Below are 20,670 nucleotides of genomic sequence, written 5' to 3' on the forward strand. Positions count from 1 at the left end.
ATACTGACTACTGCATATACCAAAATGTGGCTTTGGATGTAGTTAAAGCTTATCAAGATCCATTCCAAGTACTGATTTTAATGGCTTAAATTTATCCATTATGGAAAACAATGTAATAACTAGCCTACTATTAAACTGTTCTCCAGTCATGCAGTTAGACACAGTTAAAAAGTCATTGCTGATGCCTTTTCCTTACTTACACTTAAGACCAGATTAGGTTGGGGGGCAGGAGACATGTGGAACAAGTAATGAGACCAACAGCCTGCCCACGCAGCCATTTTCTTACAGTGAAAGCATGCAGGGTAGAAGGGAGGGAATCGGATAAAGCCCCTTCTGCCATCATGCTATACTCGAGAGCCGATTCCCCGCCCCCTCCATTTTAAAGTGAGTCATGGATCATACATTAAACATAACTTGCATTTTATGTATCGTCGAATCATACCCTTAGAAATGCAAACTAATTAATTAAGTGCATGTATTTTCTCCATGCATCACTGAGTAACAAACTCTGACTTTGCACTAGACAGATGACTCCTGAAAGCCAGGAAAAAGTGAGTGATGATTTCTTCTCAGCTAAAGATTCTAATGGTAGTGTTTTCTTTATAGAACATGAAGTTCAACGAACAACAGAACTAAAAGGAGGGTAAATATTTGCAAAGTTGATACATTTTGATTAATTTTTTAAAATGTCATCTTGACCTTCATCTAATTCAACTAATTTTCTATTATATCATCCCCAAACAGAATACAGAAACATTACCAATTCTGGAGATGAAGTTTCACAGATATTTGAAATGTAATTTAAGTTATAGTTTATGCCTCATCACTAGAGTTGGTGTGGTCTTTCAGTAAAAACAGTCTATTCTAATCTGTTTCTTGGACAGCTCCTTAGCACAAAATTTATGTATGTCTCCGGAATAAACCATTGTGATATTGCACATTTCCTTTTTATTTTTTTTATTTTTATTGGATTAGAAATATTTTAATATCCATTACAATCAATCTCCTTTAAATATTCCAATTCTAACCCCCTCCCTTCCCCCCCCCTTTTGTTGACTTCCAACAGTTTTCCAACCCCTTATCTATTTTCCCCTACTCATTTCAAACTTATTGTACCTATTAAACATATACTTTCACTCTCTTCTAAGCTTATCTATTAATGATATTGCACATTTCCAGAAGCAGATCAAGATCAGATGACTAGTTTGGTAAGTAACTGGTAACATATTATATAAACTGGAGCAGATGTTACGTGTCTCAAAAAACCCACAGATGTCTTTGTGTAGAAAAACACATATGCAAATATTTAAATATTTCACAAAAGTCCAGTGTCACCTTAAAGACCAATAACATTTATTTCATTGTGAGCTTTCGTGAGTCATAATGAAATAAATGTTAGTGGTCTATAAGATGCCACTTTGTTTTTGCTAAGACAAACAAATACTGCTACCCATTAGCAATCAAATGTTACACACTATTTCCCACATTTCTCATATCCAAGATGCTCCAGCCAACAGAGTGTGAGAATTTAATTAATTTTTGAAAGCTAGGTCACGTTAGAATTCTGAGATCACGGTGCAGAAATGAACTTGTTTTAATCATTTTCACTTGACAACAAAAGCTGGGCTGGTGCCAGATCTGATGGAGCCAGTGACAATGACTCACTGCTTTGTTCCTGGTGTCAAGAAAACGGATTCCAGGTCCTCAAACTATGCATTTATGTTTATCTTAAAGAAATCGGAAATTTCTGCTGTGTTAAAGGAAGCATACCCTTCACTGAAGAAAACAATTACATGTGTGGGAAGTACTGAACTGAGGCACTTTTGACAAAGCATTAGTGCTTCTTTACTAACCTCCAAGTATTACACTTCTAGATGGTTAAAATAAACAAAAAAGGTCAAAATACCTTGCCACTACTCAAAATAGCTGTCTTCAAGCTACCATTCTTGCTGAAAGGAGAGCTGTGTATTTTTCAAATAAATAAAATTGGTCTTGATTTTTTCTCTCTCTGCACATTTGTAACTACTTCAATTGCCTGATACATAATGTTTAAGCACAGCGGCTTTGATCCTAGCAGCATAAGCAGAGCTATGCTTTAGGACAGCAATGTGCCCTCTTTCCCTTTCCTACTGCAGCCTTCTGTGTTCTCTGAAATTGGGCTCCTGCATGTCGTTGGACTGGAACAGTGCAGGGGAGGTAAAGTGAGGGCCAAGCTACAAGTGACGAATGACACTTGCCTGGCAAGTGAACAGACTCACGTGTATTCCTCCCTGTTCACTTGCCATTCACTTGCACTCCACTTGCACTCCAATTTAGCTCTTAGAGATCTGAAGACCCAGAAAAAAGCAGAAATGTTGGGGTCCTCCCCCCCCTGCCCCCAGGATGTTTTTTAAAAAATCTGATGGAAAAATTGTAAAATGTTGGGAAGCACTAGAAAAAAAACCTTTAATTTTTTTTCTTTGAAATGAGTTAAATGCTTTTTAACACAAAATTTTACTCAGTCAAAATGTATAGCATGAGACTTTTTCTTCAATTTTTGAGGAGCACTGGGAGGGATTCTTATGACATTTTTTCACTTTTAGAATGAGAAAAATGCCTTTTAAGATAAAGTTTCACTCAGTTAAATCGTATATCATGAAACTACCTGAGGACTTTTTTCATGTTTTCCACTGGGAAATATAGGGCAGCACTGACAAAACTCATATGGAACACTTTTTTCCTTTTGGAATGAATGAAATGTTAAGAGAGCATGGGGTGCAGCATTTTGCAGCTTTCTTTCACTCTGGATCAAGTGTATTTGCAATTTTCTTGTAGAATTTATACTGAAAGCATTTATACTGTCAAATTCCATAAATATGTAAATGAATATAATTTAATATGAAATTAATACAATTTGATAAGTTATAAGTTACGTGTTTTATTGTGTTACAGCACCACAATATGCTGTTATGCCATCAAGTTGACTCCGACCTATAGCAACCCTATGAATGAAAGACCTCTGAAACATCCTATCATTAACAGACTTGCTCAGATCTTGCAAACTGGAGAACGCGGCATCTTTTATTGAGTCAAGACATCTTGTTTTAGGTCTTCCTCTTTTCCTGCTGCCTTCCACTTTTCCTAGCACTATTGACTTTTCCAGAGAGTCTTGTCTTCTCATGATGTGACCAAAGCATATAGCCTGTTTAGTTATTTTAGCTTCTAGGGAGAAATCAGGCTCGATTTGATCTTGAACCAACTTACTTGTCTTTTTGGTGTCCATGGTATCTCCTCCAGCACCACATTTCAAACAAATCAATTTTATTCCTGTCAGCTTTCTTCACTGTCCAGCTTTCACATCCATACATGCTAATGGAGAAAACAATAGTTTGGATTATCTTGATGTTGGTTCTTAGAGTGACATCTTTGTCTTTAAGGATCTTTTCTAGTTCCCTCACAACTGCTGTTCTAAGTCTCAATCTTTTTCTGATTTCTTGGTTGAATTTCCCTTTTGGTTGATGATTGAGCCAAGAAATAGAAAATCTTGAACCATTTCAATTTCCTCATTGTCAACTTTAAAATGGTGTAATTCCTCGGTAGTCATTACTTTTGTCTTCTTTATGTTCAGCTGTAATCCTGCTTTGACACTTTCTCCTTTAACCTTTATCAGTAGACTTTTCAAGTCTTCGCTATTTTCTACCAGTAACATTGTCTTATCTGCAATATCTCAAATTGTTAATGTTCCTTCCACCAATTTTCACTCCACCTTCTTCTAAATCTAATCCAGTTTTCCTTATGGTATGCTCTGCATAAAGGTTAAACAGGTAGGGAGATAACATGCATCCTTGTCTGATACCTTTGTCAACTGGAAACCATTCTGTTTCCCCATATTCTGTCCTAAGAGTTGCCTTTTGTCCAGAGTATAGGTTGCACATCAAAACAATCATCTGTTGTGGCACCCCCATTTCTTTTAACACCATCCATAGCTTTTCATGAGCCACACAGTCCAAAGATTTGTTCTGATCTATAAAACATAGGCTAATTTTCTTCTGAAATTCCCTGGTATCATATGTTCCATTAGCCATCATAAATTTGCAACGTGATCTTTAGTGTCTCTTCCTTTTCTGAATCCAGCTTGAACATCCGGCATTTCTTGTTTCATATATGGCAAGAGTGTTTGCTGTAGAATTTTGAGCATCACTTTGCTTGTATGGGAAATTAATGTGATAGTCCAATAGTTACTGCACTCTTTGGCATTCCCTTTTTTTGGAATTGGAATGTAGACAGAGCGTTTCCAGTCTGTGGCCTAATGTTTTGTTTTTCATATTTGTTGACAGATTCTTGTTAAGATTTTGATGAACTCAATTTCTGTAGCTTGAAATAGGTCTATCAGTATCCCATCCACCCCAGGTGCTTTGTTTTTCTCAATTGCATTGAGTACAGCTTTCACTTTCTAAGCTTTCTGGTTCTTTTTCAAAAAATTCTTCTTCGAAGGTATCTGTCATCTTTCCATCTCTTCTATATCGTTCTTCAGTGTACTGTTTCCATCTTTCCTTTATTTTGTCCTGATCAGATACTGTATTTCTGTGTTGATCTTTCAACATCCTGAGTTGTGGCTTGAATTTCCCTTTGATTTCCCTGATCTTATGGAGTAGAAGTGTTTTACTATTACCTTCTTCTGCACAATACTAACCAGGGCTAGCTGATGTGACACTGCTGTTGTCTGTGAAAGATCCTCTGCCAGTATCACCTTCCACTACTGCTGCTGCCCAGTAGCTAGCCTTCAAGAATTCCTCCATTCCCATCATCAGGGCTTTTTTTCAGCTGGAACACGATGAAACGGAGTTCCGGAACCTCTTGAAAATGGTCACATGGCTGGTGCCCCCCGCCCCCAATCTCCAGACAGAGGGGAGTTGAGATTGCCCTCCACACTGCTGAGCAGCGCGGAGGGCAATCTAAACTCCCCTCTGTCTGGAGATCAGGGGGCGGGGGCACCAGCCATGTGACCATTTTCTCCGAGGGCAACCCACTGAGTTCCACCACCTCTTTTCCCAGAAAAAAGCCCTACCCATCACCATTGGAATAGTCAATTCTCTTTTGCTGATGTGACCATTGATTCCTGAAGGGGGTGGATGCATCTTAGTCTGGTGTCTCAGCTTTGACCATTCCGCCTTGAGTGACTCTTCTAGTTTAGAGTCTTGACCAATCCTGCGCTTCTGATAGTGTTGCTCTCAGCTTCACTGACAGTCAAACCTCCTCACTAAATTAAGCTCTGTATCCAAGAGGCTAGGATTTGATAAGAAAGTTAATATTGCATCTATTTCAATTTTTTCTCAAAATTTCCATTCCCCTCCCCCCCCCAAAAAAATGAGGGGAAAAAAACTTTTCCCACAATGGTTTTAAAATTTCCATAAATGTTATAGCTCTAGTCACACTGTGATCACTGTAATGTTTGTAACCACATATGAATCTCAGTATACCATACCAGGGCATGTGGTGGCCATGAACTTAGCAGTCATAATCAGATGCAGGTCTCGGGTTCAAATCCAGGACATAGTTACAGATACATCTCTCTCTCTCCAGTATGGCATTTACTTCTTTTTAGCTTCATTTGGTGTGTTAGGTATGAAGTTCTATCCATTTTGAGTTTCTGTTTTTAACTGTGAAGCCTCTACATCTCTCTGTCCCCAACCCTTTTTCTCTTCCCTGCATACTTTCCAGAAATTCTGGCTGCAGAGAGCCTAATATGTGGGTTCTTTGGGGAACTAATTTACTGCCTCGCTCTTGAAGGCCATATGCCTCCTGAACTGAAGAAGTGTCAGCATCTCCATACTTTCCCCCACCGTCCTAAAGTGTGTGGTTAATAAAATTACATGTTTACCTCTCCACTCACAGTAGTAGCAAGTTAGTCACAACGACTTCTTAAGGGTGTCCTGTAAACTCTGAACAAGTCCCATTGAACTTAATGGAAAATACTTCTGAATAAACATTGTACTGTTGGTCCTACTGCTTTCAATTGGATGAATCGGCCGTGACTAACTGCAATTGGATCAGAGCCCATAAAAGTACAAGTGTGTCTTTTCAGATCATGCTTGGTCTCTGAATATGCCCATATAAATTCTGCCAGAAAATTACAAAGATTGGCAACACCACATGGAAATTCAGGCAGTAATCTTAATCAAGCCATTTAAACAAAGACATTTTCCAGCATCCAAATGCCACCTGCTGTTCTTTCTCTATGTTTATTTTTTGCTATAGGTGAAAGAAACAAAAATAGGTGTGTGTGTTCTTCTTCTATTATATTAACTATTATTCATACTTATGTGTGTATGTGTACCTATGCATGAACAATAGTTCTGAAAAAAAATATTAAGTTAATACTTGCATTGAAAAAAGTGTAACTAACAATGTTATTCTAAGGAGAGTTACACTCTTCTAAATCCACTGAAGTCAATTGGTTTAGAAGAGTGCTTAGGATTTCACTGTAAGTAAACTATGTATTTTAAAAACAACTGTTTTTGCACACCTACATAACTAATATTTTCTCTGTCTTCCTGAAGTACACTATACACAAGGAAAATATAGTTTAAAAAAATGGGAAGCCCTTACTAATTACAATTTGCAGACTGACATGGAATAAGAGAAGCAGATACCATTAGTTGAAATAATCAGGCCAACTTTATTTTATCAATTCGGGCACCTGATGGAATGCAGAGAAGTCAGGCCTCCTCTGTTTGTAACCATAGTATTCTAGGAGAGGCCCACCCTGGTACTGAGCCCTGAGCAGTCTATCGTCATACAGCCCAGGCTCCTCCTTGCAAAGCATTTACTGATGCTAGAGGAAGGCATGCCATGTCTTTTCTCCCTAGCTGAGAGTCTTTAGGTCATCATTAATGCCCCTCCCCGAGGTTCCTGTTCCAGTTACACAAGAGGTACTCTAGCCCGAAGATCCTGGCATTCATCCTTCAAATAGTGCCTCAGGGTGCAGCTCTCCTAAGCTTTATACTTAGATCATAATAATAATCATTGATATCATAACTAGATGACACTGATTCCTAATGGGAAAATCTACCCTCATGATAATCAGATTGTGCGGGGGGGGGGGGCACAACTTGTGGCCAGTTGAGCTGGAGAGGCAAAACATTCCTTCTTGGCCCCCACAAACACAACCAGTCTGTGCCCATGTGGACCAGGTCCATAACACATTCTACTTATGTAACAGATGTTTAAGTGACAGATACAGTATATGCATGTTAAAGCGCAGTTCACCAACATATCTAACGTAATTTCTTTAGTCTTGAAGAGAAACAGATTGGTTATCACTCCCAAACAGTGACAATTTTACTTGGTGAGTCTTGTGCACTGAACCCCATCCGGTAAGAACTGAGTATTCTCGGCCTTTGGTTTATTCGTTTATAAGATTGCTACCCCACTTTTCTACTGAAAAAAGACGCAAGGCAGCTTACAGTAAGTAAATATATCTCCCATAACAATTACATCAAAACAAAATTAAACCATAAAATCAAATAACCGTTAAAAATAGATAGTAGGGCCCCACCCTGCATAACTAAATAAAATGAAAAAGCAGCACCAGTACAATACCCACGCCCAAATGGTATTAAATTCACTAAATGCCCAGAAAAATAAAATCTGCCAAAAATTCAACTTTGGTGTATAGTTTAGCACCCCACAACATCCCTCTGAAAAAGAACTGTTTTAACTGATCCCCAAAAAGCCCATCAACAAGACAGGCATCCTGGGAAAGAACATTGCAGAGCCTAGGGGGTACTGGAATGGTCCCTCTCATGCCCACCAGCACAAAGAATTGTTGGTATCAGGGCTTTTTTTCTGGGAAAAGTGGTGGTGGAACTCAGTGGCTTGCCCTCTTTTCAAGAGGTTCCAGAACTCCGTTCCACTGTGTTTCATCTGAAAAAAAGCCCTGGTTGGTATACAGAGAATTCTGCAGCTTCATACTCTCAGATAACCTAGTCTAATCCATTAAAGGTTTTAAATGTGAACACCAGCACTTCATATTGAGCTTAGAAATGAACTGGGAGCCAGTACAGCTGGTATAATATGGGGCAAATATGACCCACTTCAAATTCCAGTTAATACTCTGCCTACCACATTCTGCACAAGTTGTAGTTTCTGAACCATTTTCAAAGGCAGACCCATGTAAAGGCCAGTAGTCGTCAAACTTTGAAGTCACCAAGATGTACAAACAAAGTCATCAGCTGCCTCAGGGTAGGTCATCAAGCAAAGTGATCAGGGAAGTTTCCTGATATGTAATTACGTTCGTCAATTTTATCTCCTTCACATAGCATTGGATATTATTTAATTTATTATTTACCTCATGGATAATTTACCCACAATTTCATACGGGCAGCAGTTTTAAAACTGCGGCCCAGAGAACCCCATGGGCAGGGGTAGAGTATCTGCTTTGTATGCGGAAGGTCCCAGGTTCAATCTTTGGCACCTGCAATTAAAGGATCAGGTAATAGGCGGCAATGAGACCACTGCCAGACACAGCAGACTGACCCTGATAAGCCAATGGTCTCATTCAGGATAAGGCAGCTTCTATTGGAAGTAATGTGGAAAAGGTTCCCTGGAGACAGGGTGTTTGAAAACTGCTGCACTTGACATTGTGTTCATTCTCTGAAATAGAATACATGATTGTGTATAAAACCATAAATAAGATGTCCTCTAGAAACACAAAGCTTTGACAGAGACACTTAATTTTTATATTCTTCTCACTTATACAGAGGTCCATGCAAAGTCTTCTCCCCGCCATCATATCCATATAAGACAATTGTGTGAAAAGCCCTTTTTAAAATAGAAATTACAATCATAACAATCCTAGTTTCGTACTTGTTTTAAATAAGCACTGAAGCAGATATATTTAGGGAACAATCTGTTACTGATTTTCAAAGAACTCTCATGTTTCCACTCAATTACATAAACATACCCTTAGGAGAAACAATGAACCTGCAAAATATATGTGGGGTAAGTTCCAAAATTCCCATTAACATTACTTTGACCTGCCAGTTACTCTTCGCAGTCCACAACTTTAAAATGCCATACTTAAACTGGTTTAGCCCACTTAAATGAATAGAAGAACTAAGTTGGTTTACATTAAAATGTGCCTGTTTAATGATACAATCATGCAGTCATAATTTCTATATGATTACAAAGATCATAACAATCTCTTTATCACTAACATTAAATATGCAACGTGCTTTGCAAATCTGACTTCATTCATTCCCACTGTAATCTTGTGAGGGCAACAAACAAATATAACCATTGTGGGAAACTAAGGTTACGCATCAATGACAAACCCAGTAACATCAGGACCAGAGATCTGAATCTTAGTATGCCCCTACCACAGAACGATTCAAGAAACTGCGGTTGTTAGTATTTGCATACAACACAGGTCCACTGGACTGTTATAAAACAAAGGTAAATCTTACTAACAGATTACAACAGCTCACTTAAGGCTAGGCTTGCCATTGGGCCACCCATAGCAGGTAAACCCTACCTTCAGCCCCATTCCTCCATGCTTGAGAAACTGAGGAGCATGAGAAAAATGGCCAGAAAATGGCATCCATAGAGAAACTCTAGGCAACCCTAAGTCTTGGCCCATCCACACTGATTCTCAATCTGTTTCTAGGCACAATTCAAGGTATTGTTGTTGACTAGAGGTGAGCATGGACCTGGAAAAGACCACAGGCCAACAGTCCAGGGTCCGTGGAGTTTCATGGACCAGATGGACCACAAACTTCCACGAACTGTGGACAGGTTCGTGGGTCTGTGGGTCTGTGGGGCCACTTCCGGGGCCTGGAGCAAGGGGAGGGTTTAAAGCGCTCCCAGCGCCGCTTGCAAGCTTTAAACTTTAAACCCCCCCTTGCTCCAGCTGACTGGGGGGAAAGTTCCCACCAGTCAGCTGGAGCAAGGGGGGGTTAAAGCACTTCCAGTGCTGCTTGCATGTGACACCAGGAGCACTTTAAACTAAAAAAAAACTGGATCAACGGACCATGGACTGGCAAAAAGGTTGTGGGTTCGTGGGAAACGGGTGTCCCCATGAACTGCCAGTTCACAAACAATGAACCGGGCCGGTCCATGCAAAATTCAGGTCCATTTTTTGATCCGTGACCACCTTTATTGTTGACTTTTAAAGCCCTCTATGGCTTGGGATCAACATACCTAAAGGACTGCCTACTCCCTTACAAACTTACCTGAAAGCTATGGTCATCTTCCAAGGTCATCTTCATGTGCCTCACCTGCTGAGATTATACAGGTGGTAACTCAGGAGAGGGGTTTCTTGCTTGTGGTACCAAAACTCTGGACATCTCACCCTAGAGAGACTTGTCTGTTCCTTCTGTTGCCATCTTCTGCCAGAGGGTGGAGTTTTTTTGTTTGTTTTGTCAGGAGTTCATTCACTGATCAGTCCTTCCTGCCATTTTTAATTGTGGTTTTAATGTACGTCCATTTTATTGAATTGTATGCATATTTTAGCTTGGTTTTAAGTGTTTTAATGATGTGTTTTTGTTTTGTTTTAATGGTTTTAAAGACGTTTTTATTATGTGTGTTTTTTAATTTGTTAGCTGCCTTTTTATTGGTTTTTAAAATGTGTTTTTATTATGTGTGTTTTTAATTTGGTAGCTGCCTTGGTGGCCCTAATGAAGACAGAAATTCAGGATATAAATTTTGTAAATAAATATATTGAGAGACTTCCCATGCATGAACTCTATGCTCCTGCTTCTGCTCAGTGAAGAAGCATCAACAAAATGAGGGGGAAAGGGGCATTGCCGTGATGTCACTTCTAGCTATGTACCAAGAAGCACCATCACAGCATCACTGCTTTTGGAGTAAACGTACTGTATTTTGAGTTACTCTGAACCAACACTGCACATGTGCCATATCCATACAAATGCTAACCCAATACTAGGGATACCAGCCCCTTTCAGCCCCACTCCTGCTTGCCAGGCCACAGGGGAGGAGGGGAAGGCAATCCAGGAGCCATAGGAGCACACAAAGAAATGGCATACACATTGGCTCTAGAGGCTGCAGTGACATCACTTCTGATTGAAAACTCAGGGTCACAGGATTCAGTTTTGTTTTCCCAGCCATGTCGGACGCTCCTCTCCGCAGGTCCGGGAGGAAGCGGCCGAGCAGCCTGACCGGGCGGTTGACCTGCGAGGGTTAACCCCCAGGACTCCCAGGTAGGGGGTCAGGGTCCGGAGCGCTGCGGGAAGAGCCCCCTGAAGTCAATTCAGGGGGTAAATAGCCCGTCTGCTCCTATGGAGGCCGGCAGACTTGCACAGCACATTGCGTGCTGCCGGGCCATGGAGAACGGCAACAAGCAGATTTAAGGTGAAAACCTGTAAGTAAGCGGATCCCTTTTGTTATTCTAAGCGTATGCGAAGGATTGGTGGGAGTTGAAGCTTAAGAAGGTTCGGATACCTTCCCCTTCATTGAGTTTTGGAACTTAGTTGGCGGACTCCCCCCCCCCGCCCTAAGATGGCGACAAAAAAGCAGAGCCCTGCTGTGGGCAAATCTGATTCAGCTGCGTTGCAGGGGAAGGGAGAGACTCTTGAAGAGGTGGTTAAACGGGCGGTCATTGAAGCTATGAAGCCCTTTGTTGATAAGCTAAATGAAATCGGACAAAGGGTTGGCTCAGTTGAAAACGAAGTGAAAACCATTAAAGAAGTAGCGCTCGAGGCAGAGAAATCAGCTCGGGAAAATGTAACACTCATGAGAGCAACAAACAAAGAAGTAAAGCTTTTGGAGAATCAAGTGATAGGATTACAAGTGGATCGTGCGCAGACAGTATTGCATTTACAGAATGTGAAGGAGGAGGAAAGTGAAAATTTAAAGGAATTGGTGTCGGAACTTTTGGCGTCATTCGCAAAGGCAACTAAAGAAGAGTTAAAAAGCAATATTCTGGAAGTCCATCGGACATCTTCAAAATATGCAATGAAACGTCAGCTGCCTCGCGAGATTATTGATTTTTCATCTAAGAAGACTCGGGACACCATTTTATATAATTCGATTAACGTGGACTTGGACTTTCTTGGCAACAAGGTTAAGATATTGAAGGACGTTTCATTTCTAGCTCGGAAAAGAAGATTCAAATACAAAGGGTTTGCAGCTCTTCTGAGAAAGCGTGAGATAAAATACAAATGGTTATTTCCAGAAGGCATCTGGTTCAGATATAAAGACCAAGCCTACAAGATAATATCGGAAGTACAGCTGAGGGATTTTGTGCTTAATCATCAAGAGTTCGAGCAAGAGGAGGATCCAGAATATGAAGGGGGGAATGGAGAGGAGGGAGTGAGCGCAGCTATTGTAGCTGTTCAGAGAGAACTGAGACTGAGATGCAGGGGGGGGAAGAAGACCTAATCCTGACTGTAGTTCGTATTTTATAAGATCTACCAATCTAATAGCATATGAGAAAGTTTAACTTTAAATAATTGTATTATGAAGGGAATGCAATATTTGTAGTTGTAGTTTGTGTTTTTAAGTTGTGTTTTTCCCTCTCCCCTTGTTTCCCTTTTTCCTTTCTCTGTTTGTAGTTTTGACAGTAGTAATTTAAAAAAAAGAAAAGAAAAAAAAGAAAACTCAGGGTCTCAGCTGGGCAAAATTGGTCTCAAATATAGCAAAAATGGTATGTTTGAGACCCCATAGCTTCTGATTTTCATCCAGAAGTGGTGTCATCAGGGCTTCCAGAGCACACGCACACATGAGGAGGCTGAATCGTGGGGCCTCCACCTGTGTATTGTCACTAGGGTTGCCAGGTTCCCTTACCGTCCCGGTGGGAGGGGAGACCCAGCCTTCATATTTTGTGATGTGTTTAAATGTGCACTTTGCTTACGTGAGTTCCTGGGGAGGCACAATGATATCACTTCCAGGAAGTGCCATCATCACGCAGGAGCTGGGAGCACTCCCGCACTTCACATTGGTATTATTTGAGCCCCCAAACTGCTTTGAAGCTTTGAAGCATGTGAGTGCTCCCAGGGCCACGTGATGACATCAGTTTGTGACATTGCACCACCCCAGAAGCACACTCAGGAGTCCCATTCCCCCACCTTCCTCCCCCTACCAGCCTGCCAGGTCCAGGTTGGGAAAATCCTGGAGATTTGGGGGGTGGAGCCTGGAGAGGGTGGGGCTTGGGGAGGGGCCTCAGTGTGGTATAATGCCATAGAGTTCACCCTTCAGAGCAGTGATTTTCTCCAGGGGAATTTATCTCTGTTGCCTGGAGATCAGTTGTAATTCTGGGAGATCTCCAGCTACCACCTGGAGGCTGGCAACCCTAGGCAGATGGTGGGAGCGAGGGATTCCCCACTCCCACCAGGGTACCTGGGATCCCTAACTGACACCCAGTACTCTTCTTTGAAGATAGGGGGGGCTGGCAACTGTACTCAATACTACCGTTTATTTCAAAAAGACATGTAGTTCCTTGTGATTTTAGCAATGTTGAAATACTATGCTGTGATGATTTTAAGTGTATATTTATGTGTCTTTAAATATTGATTCTGGTTTAGATAGGCAAACTGTGTGCGCCTGAGATAAAGTCTATGTACATTTGAGTGAGTGATTGATCTATCTGAAGCAGGCAAACTGTGTGCAGCTGAGAGAGAAAGTTTATGTATATCTGTGTGACTGAGCCTATGAAAAGAAACTTTAAGAACTGATAACTATTTTTGAAACAATCAAGCTTAAGTACTAGTGTGAAACTGATACATTTCTTGTAAAAATACAAGTTCATTTTGGGTTTTCCCATCCCAGAGTATATGTTATTTCTATATCCTATCCCGTTCCTCAGGGCCACATAGTCCCACAAAGGAGCCTGATGCTTGGGCATGTTATTAAAGCGGAAATTTAAATTAACTATCTTGGAATATAATTCCTGGTGGCAGCAACGTACCCAGAGAGTGTAAAAAGAGGGTTAAAGGCAAAATCTAAATGGGAAATAAAGGAGATTGTAGCATATGCATGCTACATGATGGGCAATCTAAACTCCCCTCTGTCTGGAGATCAGGGGGCGGGGCCACTGGCCATGTGACCATTTTCCAGAGGGCTATTTAAACTTTAAAAAACTCCCCCCTTGTTCCAGCTGTCCCAAAGTGACGTCATTGTGCAGTTCTGAGTTCCACACTGAGTTCCACCACCTCTTTTCCCAGAAAAAAGCCTTGAGTATACTGTTTGTCTTTTTTTATGATTTTATGCACTCCTCTTAAGTGTCTTTTGGCAAGGATCTGTGGCCATAAATTGATCGTGAGAAACTAAGTTACAAATTTATAAATCCTTTTGCTGTTTACACCATTGAACTTTTGGGGTATAAACATGGCATACTGCACAAGATCATTTTTGCAATAGTTGCCATTTTCAACAGAAAAAAGGGGCTTAGCTTTGAAGATGCTACGGAGGCTTCAGTTGGTGCACACCACAGTGGCCAAAATGCTATATTAACTGCACAGGCTCCCATTTTGATTTCAATGTAATTCAAAGTCCTGGTTTTGCTCTTTAAAGCCCTAATTGGATTTGGTCCAATCCACTTGAAGGAGTGTGGTTATAACCAGTTTCTGATATGTTAAATGCAGAAAGCAGTTTTAAGTGTGTTTGTATCACTTTTTAACGATGTTGATGGCCATGTAGGAGAAAAGTTGATTTACAATCACATTTCAACCTTCCACTGCAATTTCAGTCTCCGGCTAGCTGAGTAAGCTTTAGAAAGTCTCCATAATGGCACACAAGAAAGTTAAATATTTTGCCAAATTTCAGCCTGGACAATTTATTGCTTAGTTACAAAGTGCTGGAAAACAGAGGTTATAATGGAAATACTGACAAGTCTTATGTATTAAGTGCATTACTAAGCCAACTGTCCTATCAGAGTCTAGTTTATAAGCCAGTTGTGAGTTCTTCCAAAGAAAATTTTCAGTGACAGAAGCTTAGCTGTACCAAGTCTAACAGGCAAGATGTGTTCATATAAACTAAAATACTGGAGTGCAAAAACAGAGCTCAGCAAGACAGAAAATTTACTTTCTCAGATCCAAGCCAAAATCAGCATCTCTAATGCTCTACCATTTTGACCGACCTTGACCATTTTCTAATAGTCACACAGGTTGCCTGCAATACACTACAATCCGCCTATAATTAATCCATATTGCTCAGACATATGGCTTCAGGTCATTCACTAGGTCTTGATAAAGAGATAGATGCTATATCATTCATTGTACCAGATAATATTGCTAAGCTGAAGGTATGTTTACAAAACTCATATAAATCTTTCCACTTTCTTTTACATTATATACCATAGTTATTTATTTGAACAGCTGAAATCAGTGATCTACTATCTTACCAGTTTTCCTTGCACAACTCTCCTCTCCTACCAGCAATTTTGCAATATTAAACTTTTATCTTATGGACATCTCTAAGCTCTGGCATGGTATGCTTTAGTCCGATCTCTGATGCTTTCTAATGCACTTTACTCTTTGCTTTGATTATTTTCTTATCACTGTTCAGATATGGATCATCCCTCAGTAGTAACAACAAAAATTGTTACAAGATTGCACTTAGATGATAAGCTTGTGTGCAAAGAGTGTTTCATTTTTTTTTAAATTGAATACTGCCTAACAATGTTGGGCATTTTATAAACAAATAAATCTATCCATAGAACTGGAGGCAATGACTTCATTCCACTAAGTGAGCAGTCTTCCTCCACTGGAGAAGCCTTCCTCTGCCAGAGCAAGTTTCCTTCCACGGGAGCAAGGAAGTGAGTCATCATACCCAACAGCATTTATATAAAGAATTATATTCAAAGTGTATCACAGACACTATGTCAGCAATTCTTAATATCATCACATGAGGAAGATTCATATTATTATCCCTTTATTATAGATGTAAGGCTGAGCGGAGCGGCTTGCTTAGGGTCACCTCATGGCAAAGAAAGAACATGAACTAGGGCCTTCTCATCTTATACTTTTAGCAATACACGTTCCCATGTCACTGTGCCAGGATTGTTACAAATCTGGTACGAGCCAACATAGTGACAGAAAGACTCTTTTGTGCAGCTGTTGTTAAAATCCTAAGAAATCCAGTTTTATTATGAATGTTTAAAGAGATAACCCTGGTTTGCATGTATGTCACAGCACCACAACTTGTGACCCAGCCAAATACAGTACATCCATGTGGATGGACACCATGGGCTGCTGATCCTCTTGTTTTTGCTACCTGGTTGAAGTGAAGTATTATGAAGGTTGTAAAGGACCTGGTAGGCCACAGCTGCTGGCCTGAATTGGATTTGGTTAGGTTGGCCAAATGGCAAGAAGCTCCTATGTATACCAGCATTTGCACATCTTCCATGTGCAAAATAGCCATCATTGAATAGATAAAGCAGCAAAAAAGTCAAGATTGTATCCTTGATGGAGCAGGGAGGCTGCTGGGGGGTGGGGGGGCACAACTGCCACAAAGGCTTTTTTAAAGATACTCACATGATACCCACATGAATATGGGAAACTGCTTTATACTGAGTCATATAATTGGTCTATCAAGGTCCATATTGCCTACTGTAGCAGCTCTCTAGGCAGACGCCAGTGTGGTGTAGGGGTTAGAAACTGGGACACCCAGGTTTGAATCCCTATTCTGAAATGGAAGCTCATTGGTTGGGGACATGGCTAATCTATCTGGCAAGCAGAAGGTCCCAGATTCAATCCCTACTATCTCTGTCCAAAAGGACCTCTCTGCTGAGAGACACTGTCAATCTGAGTAGCAATACTGACTTTGAGGGATCAATGGTCTGATTCAATATAAAGCAACTTCATGAGTGATCTTGAGCCAGTCACTTTCTCTCAGCCTAACCTACCTCACAGGATTGTTGTTGTGAAGAAAAAATGGAAGATAAGAGAATGATGTTGTAAATTGCTTTGAAAAGCAAGGCATGGCTAAGATCTTATTAAACCTGGGACCTTTGGCATGTCAGCAGATGCTATGCCACTAAGCCACAGTGTCTCACAGTTTTAAGACTGAGCAGCGAGGACCTGTTTCAGGTCTTATTCTTTTTGGATGTTAGCCTATCATATCAATTATTTTTCTGCACTGCCACTAGAACTCTGGAGTGACTTTTTCCTTGAAGTACACTTGTATAATTCACTTGCAAGAGAAAATATTCTTATTCCACTCAGCTTTGGTGAATTCTTTTTTGGAAGACAAAATAAACCCAACTTTAAAAAAAAAACCTTTAAAAAATAAACACAGTGGCAACAGTATGTAACACCTTAGGACTTTAGCAAAAGTGCATAGGTAAGTACATAGGAAAGTACCTTAGGTACTTGGTGACAGTATGTTCAGAAATTTTGTAATAAATAATATAATAAACCGAGGAAGATACAGTACTGACTTAACTGCTGCAGCGTCATGCTTTGTGCATATATACTGCAGTACCCAAGACTAAAGCTGCAATCCTATGCATAAGAATAAATCCCACTTCAACCCGGGTGAGAGTTAATTCCATGTAGACATAGTATCAACCAGCATGCCATGAAGAAATTTTTCAAAATCTGACTCTTAAATGGTGTTCTGTGAGCTTCTTAATTGTAATCCCCCCTTTACAATATTTAAAACCACAGAAGGATATTACTATTTAGAAATGCAATTTCTTCCAAAATAAGTGATTTCTAAACAAATAAGAGGGTAGTAAGTCAGTTAAGCATTTATTTTAGAACCCAAATGAATGAAACCAGCACTTCCTCTTGAAAGTGTCTTCCTTTGCACTGCTAGCACTTTATATGTGTAACATAAACAGAACACTGTTAAATAGGAATAACACTGTCCTTACCTTCTTCATTCAAAATCCAGGGCAGAGACGTGAAATCTGACACATAGCCACAAGTGCTGTCTTCAAAGGCACAAGACCCAGCAGAGAGTTCAACGGTTTCACCAAACTGCAGAGCTAAAGAAGACAAAGCTAGCTCAGTTCATAAGAGGCACACAGCAAACTGGGAATGAAAGGCACTGTGTCACCAATACGCTTTTCAGGAAAACATGAGTTGCAGCCCTGAGAGGCTCAGGCATACACAAAGGGCTACGACTGAGAGAACCTGTTGCAGCTCGCCTCATTTAGTTAATTTTAAAGTTATCTCCATAAACCAGAGGAAGATACTGCCAGTGCTGCTTCCAATTAAAACAACCCACATCCGCAAACGATGGAACAACTGAGCTGGCTCCCCATCCCTCCTACCCCTTACCTTGCACGGTGAGGAGACACAGCAAGATCATAGTGCTGTGGGAAACGATGCAGCTCTCCGGTGCTGAGATAATGGATGAGGGGGAAAGGGGCAGAGAACTGCCCCGAGGGGGAATGAAGCTGCTTGTCAAGAAGTATGTGTAATATAAATGAAAGTGTTGGCGTGCCAGGACACTGAAGGGGAAACAGCAACAGTTAAAAGAGAGGGAGAGAAAGAGGGGGGGGGGAAGGGTTGAACTTGGATAGGCTGAGGGCAGCCTGCCAGCAACACAGCTGGTCCTAGGCTCAAGTGGGAGGAAGGAGGGGCTGCTCAACGTTTTTCCTTGGGCAGACTCTCACTGAAGGAAGCCCTGCGGCCTCCAAGAAGTGGCCTTTTTCTTCTTCCCTCAGACAGCTACTGGCAGCTATAGAATGAGGGAGGGGTGGGATTCCTCTTACTGTACAACCAGGAAAGGCTGAACAAAAGTTATTGCTAAGAATTTATATACACTCAGGGATAAAAGAGGATTACAGTTGAAGTCTTAAGGGTCTGGCCAGACCACAACTGTTTAGTACAGTAAATGTGCAGTTGTTGTATTCTTTTGTTTCAAGGGATCCAGGCATCTTTCTTTGAGGCAGCTCTTTTGCTACTGAGTCTTATCACATTTTCCAGCATTCAAATGACAATATTCTGCACAGTTCGGAAACTTGGATTCCCTCCACTCACTCTCCCTATTCTCCTTACTATTGTGATACTATCATGGAAAATTAGTACTTATTTGATATATTTTTATCCTGCTGTTTCTTCAAAGAGCTCAGGCTTGCAGAGTGACAGGTTCAGCATCTCCCAGTGAGTTTTGTGGCAGAGCATGCCACAGACTGTATCATCTGCATTTATTGATTTTTGGTTCCACAAGCTGGGCTCATTAATAGAATGCTAGAATTAGATCTGGGCCAAATTCTTCCTTCACCATAAACTCTTTAGCCAAACTGCACAGGTTTTGTTTTACACAAACGGAAACCAAATGGAAACCAAATGAGGGGATAAATAAATGTGCTAGGGGGTTTGATTTTTGTTTGTTCCTGCTACGGAGACCCAGGTTCAAATCTTCACTTGTCATGAAATTTGCAGAAGTGATATCACTGCGCTTGCTAGGGGCCATGCCCACTGAGGTTCCTTGCCTCCTGAGCCCTTTCCTGTGCTTCCCCCCACCCCCGCTGCAGTGGCAGGGGGAAGAGACTGGGAGCAGGGAATCCCCCGTCCCCACTGGGGACTACAGTCCTACTCTGCCACTGAAGCTCATAGGGTGACCTTGAGCCAGTTGCACACTCTCAGCCTAACCTGTCTCAGACAGTTGTTGTTAGGATTGCTAGGTGCCCGCCAGTGCAAACTCCCAGTGCTTTGTCCATCTGTGCCCTGCTGCAATGACATCACTTCCAAAAATGACATCATTGCATGGTGATGGGAGTGCATGCGCTCATGAAGATGTAGTAAATACTGCAATTCACCCCCAGCCTCCACCCTTTCAACCTTCTGACAATTGCTGGGATGGCCTGGCAACCCTAGTTGTTGTAAAAGTAAAATGGAACAGAATGATGTAAATTGTGTTCAGTCCTTATTATCGAGAAAGGTTAGGTATAAATGAAGTCATTAAATAATAAATATAGTGGAAGGTGAAGGAGCAGATAAAAAGTAGTTTGGTGGGTGGGTGGGAAGGAGAGAAGGAAAGGTGAGGATATGGGAGGTGCCAGGAGAAGGAAAAGAGGAAATAGTCTGGGAGAAAAGGAATATGGAAATCGCAACTGGTCCCAGCCCAGTGGCCAGCACCTCACAACTGGGCCATAATAGGGTTGCTAGCTCTGGGTAGGAAATTCCTGGAGATTTGGAGGGTGGAGCCTGTGGAGGCTGGAGTTTGGGGAGGGGAGGGACCTCAGCAGTGTATAAGGCCATAGCCTCCACCTTCCAAAACAAACATTTTCTTCAGGGGAATTGATCTCTATGGCCTGGAGATCAATTGTAATTCCAGGATATCTCCAATTACTACCTGGAGTTTGGCAACCATAGGCCATAGTTTTCCTGGTAGAAATTACCAATGGGAGTGAAGGAGAGAAAGCTGAAGAGAGGAAACAAATAAAGTTAGTTATTGGGGAGAGAGAAGGAAGCAGAAAAACGGGGAAAGTTATGGGGGCTTTTAGGGAAGGGAAAGAGGAAATAGTGGTGGTAGGGGAAATGAAGTGCCCCCTGCATAGGCTTGCCAGCTCCCTGACCGGGGAGGGGGGACCTCTGCCCCCACCTGCCACCCCCCAGCTCTGCTCACCTGGCGAGTGGGAAAGGAAGACAGCGGGGGGAAACCCACATGCACTCCCCATAGCACTGGTAAATGACATCATTTTCCAGCATGAGGGGGAGTAGAAGAAGTGAGTACTGCACTGCCCCCAAACCCCCTGCACCCCTGCTTTGGCCTCTGGGG

General features: G+C 41.3%; 1 protein-coding gene across 3 annotated transcripts in view; it reads right to left on the reverse strand.

Moving 5' to 3' along the window:
* Window positions 1-18,317, reverse strand: part of MAMDC2 (MAM domain containing 2) — a 74,228-nt gene extending 55,911 nt beyond the window's left edge. For all 3 annotated transcript variants that reach the window (XM_054986896.1, XM_054986897.1, XM_054986898.1), the window contains exons 1-2: window positions 18,222-18,317; window positions 17,813-17,926 (exon numbers count right to left, since the gene is read on the reverse strand). In XM_054986896.1, coding sequence (XP_054842871.1) covers window positions 17,813-17,926; window positions 18,222-18,252 — 145 coding nt within the window. In that variant the 5' untranslated portion in view covers window positions 18,253-18,317. The remainder of the gene's footprint in view (window positions 1-17,812; window positions 17,927-18,221) is intronic.
* Window positions 18,318-20,670: the final 2,353 nt, after the last annotated feature.

Source organism: Eublepharis macularius, chromosome 8, assembly GCF_028583425.1.
Source record: "Eublepharis macularius isolate TG4126 chromosome 8, MPM_Emac_v1.0, whole genome shotgun sequence".
Taxonomy (NCBI): Eukaryota; Metazoa; Chordata; class Lepidosauria; order Squamata; family Eublepharidae; genus Eublepharis; species Eublepharis macularius.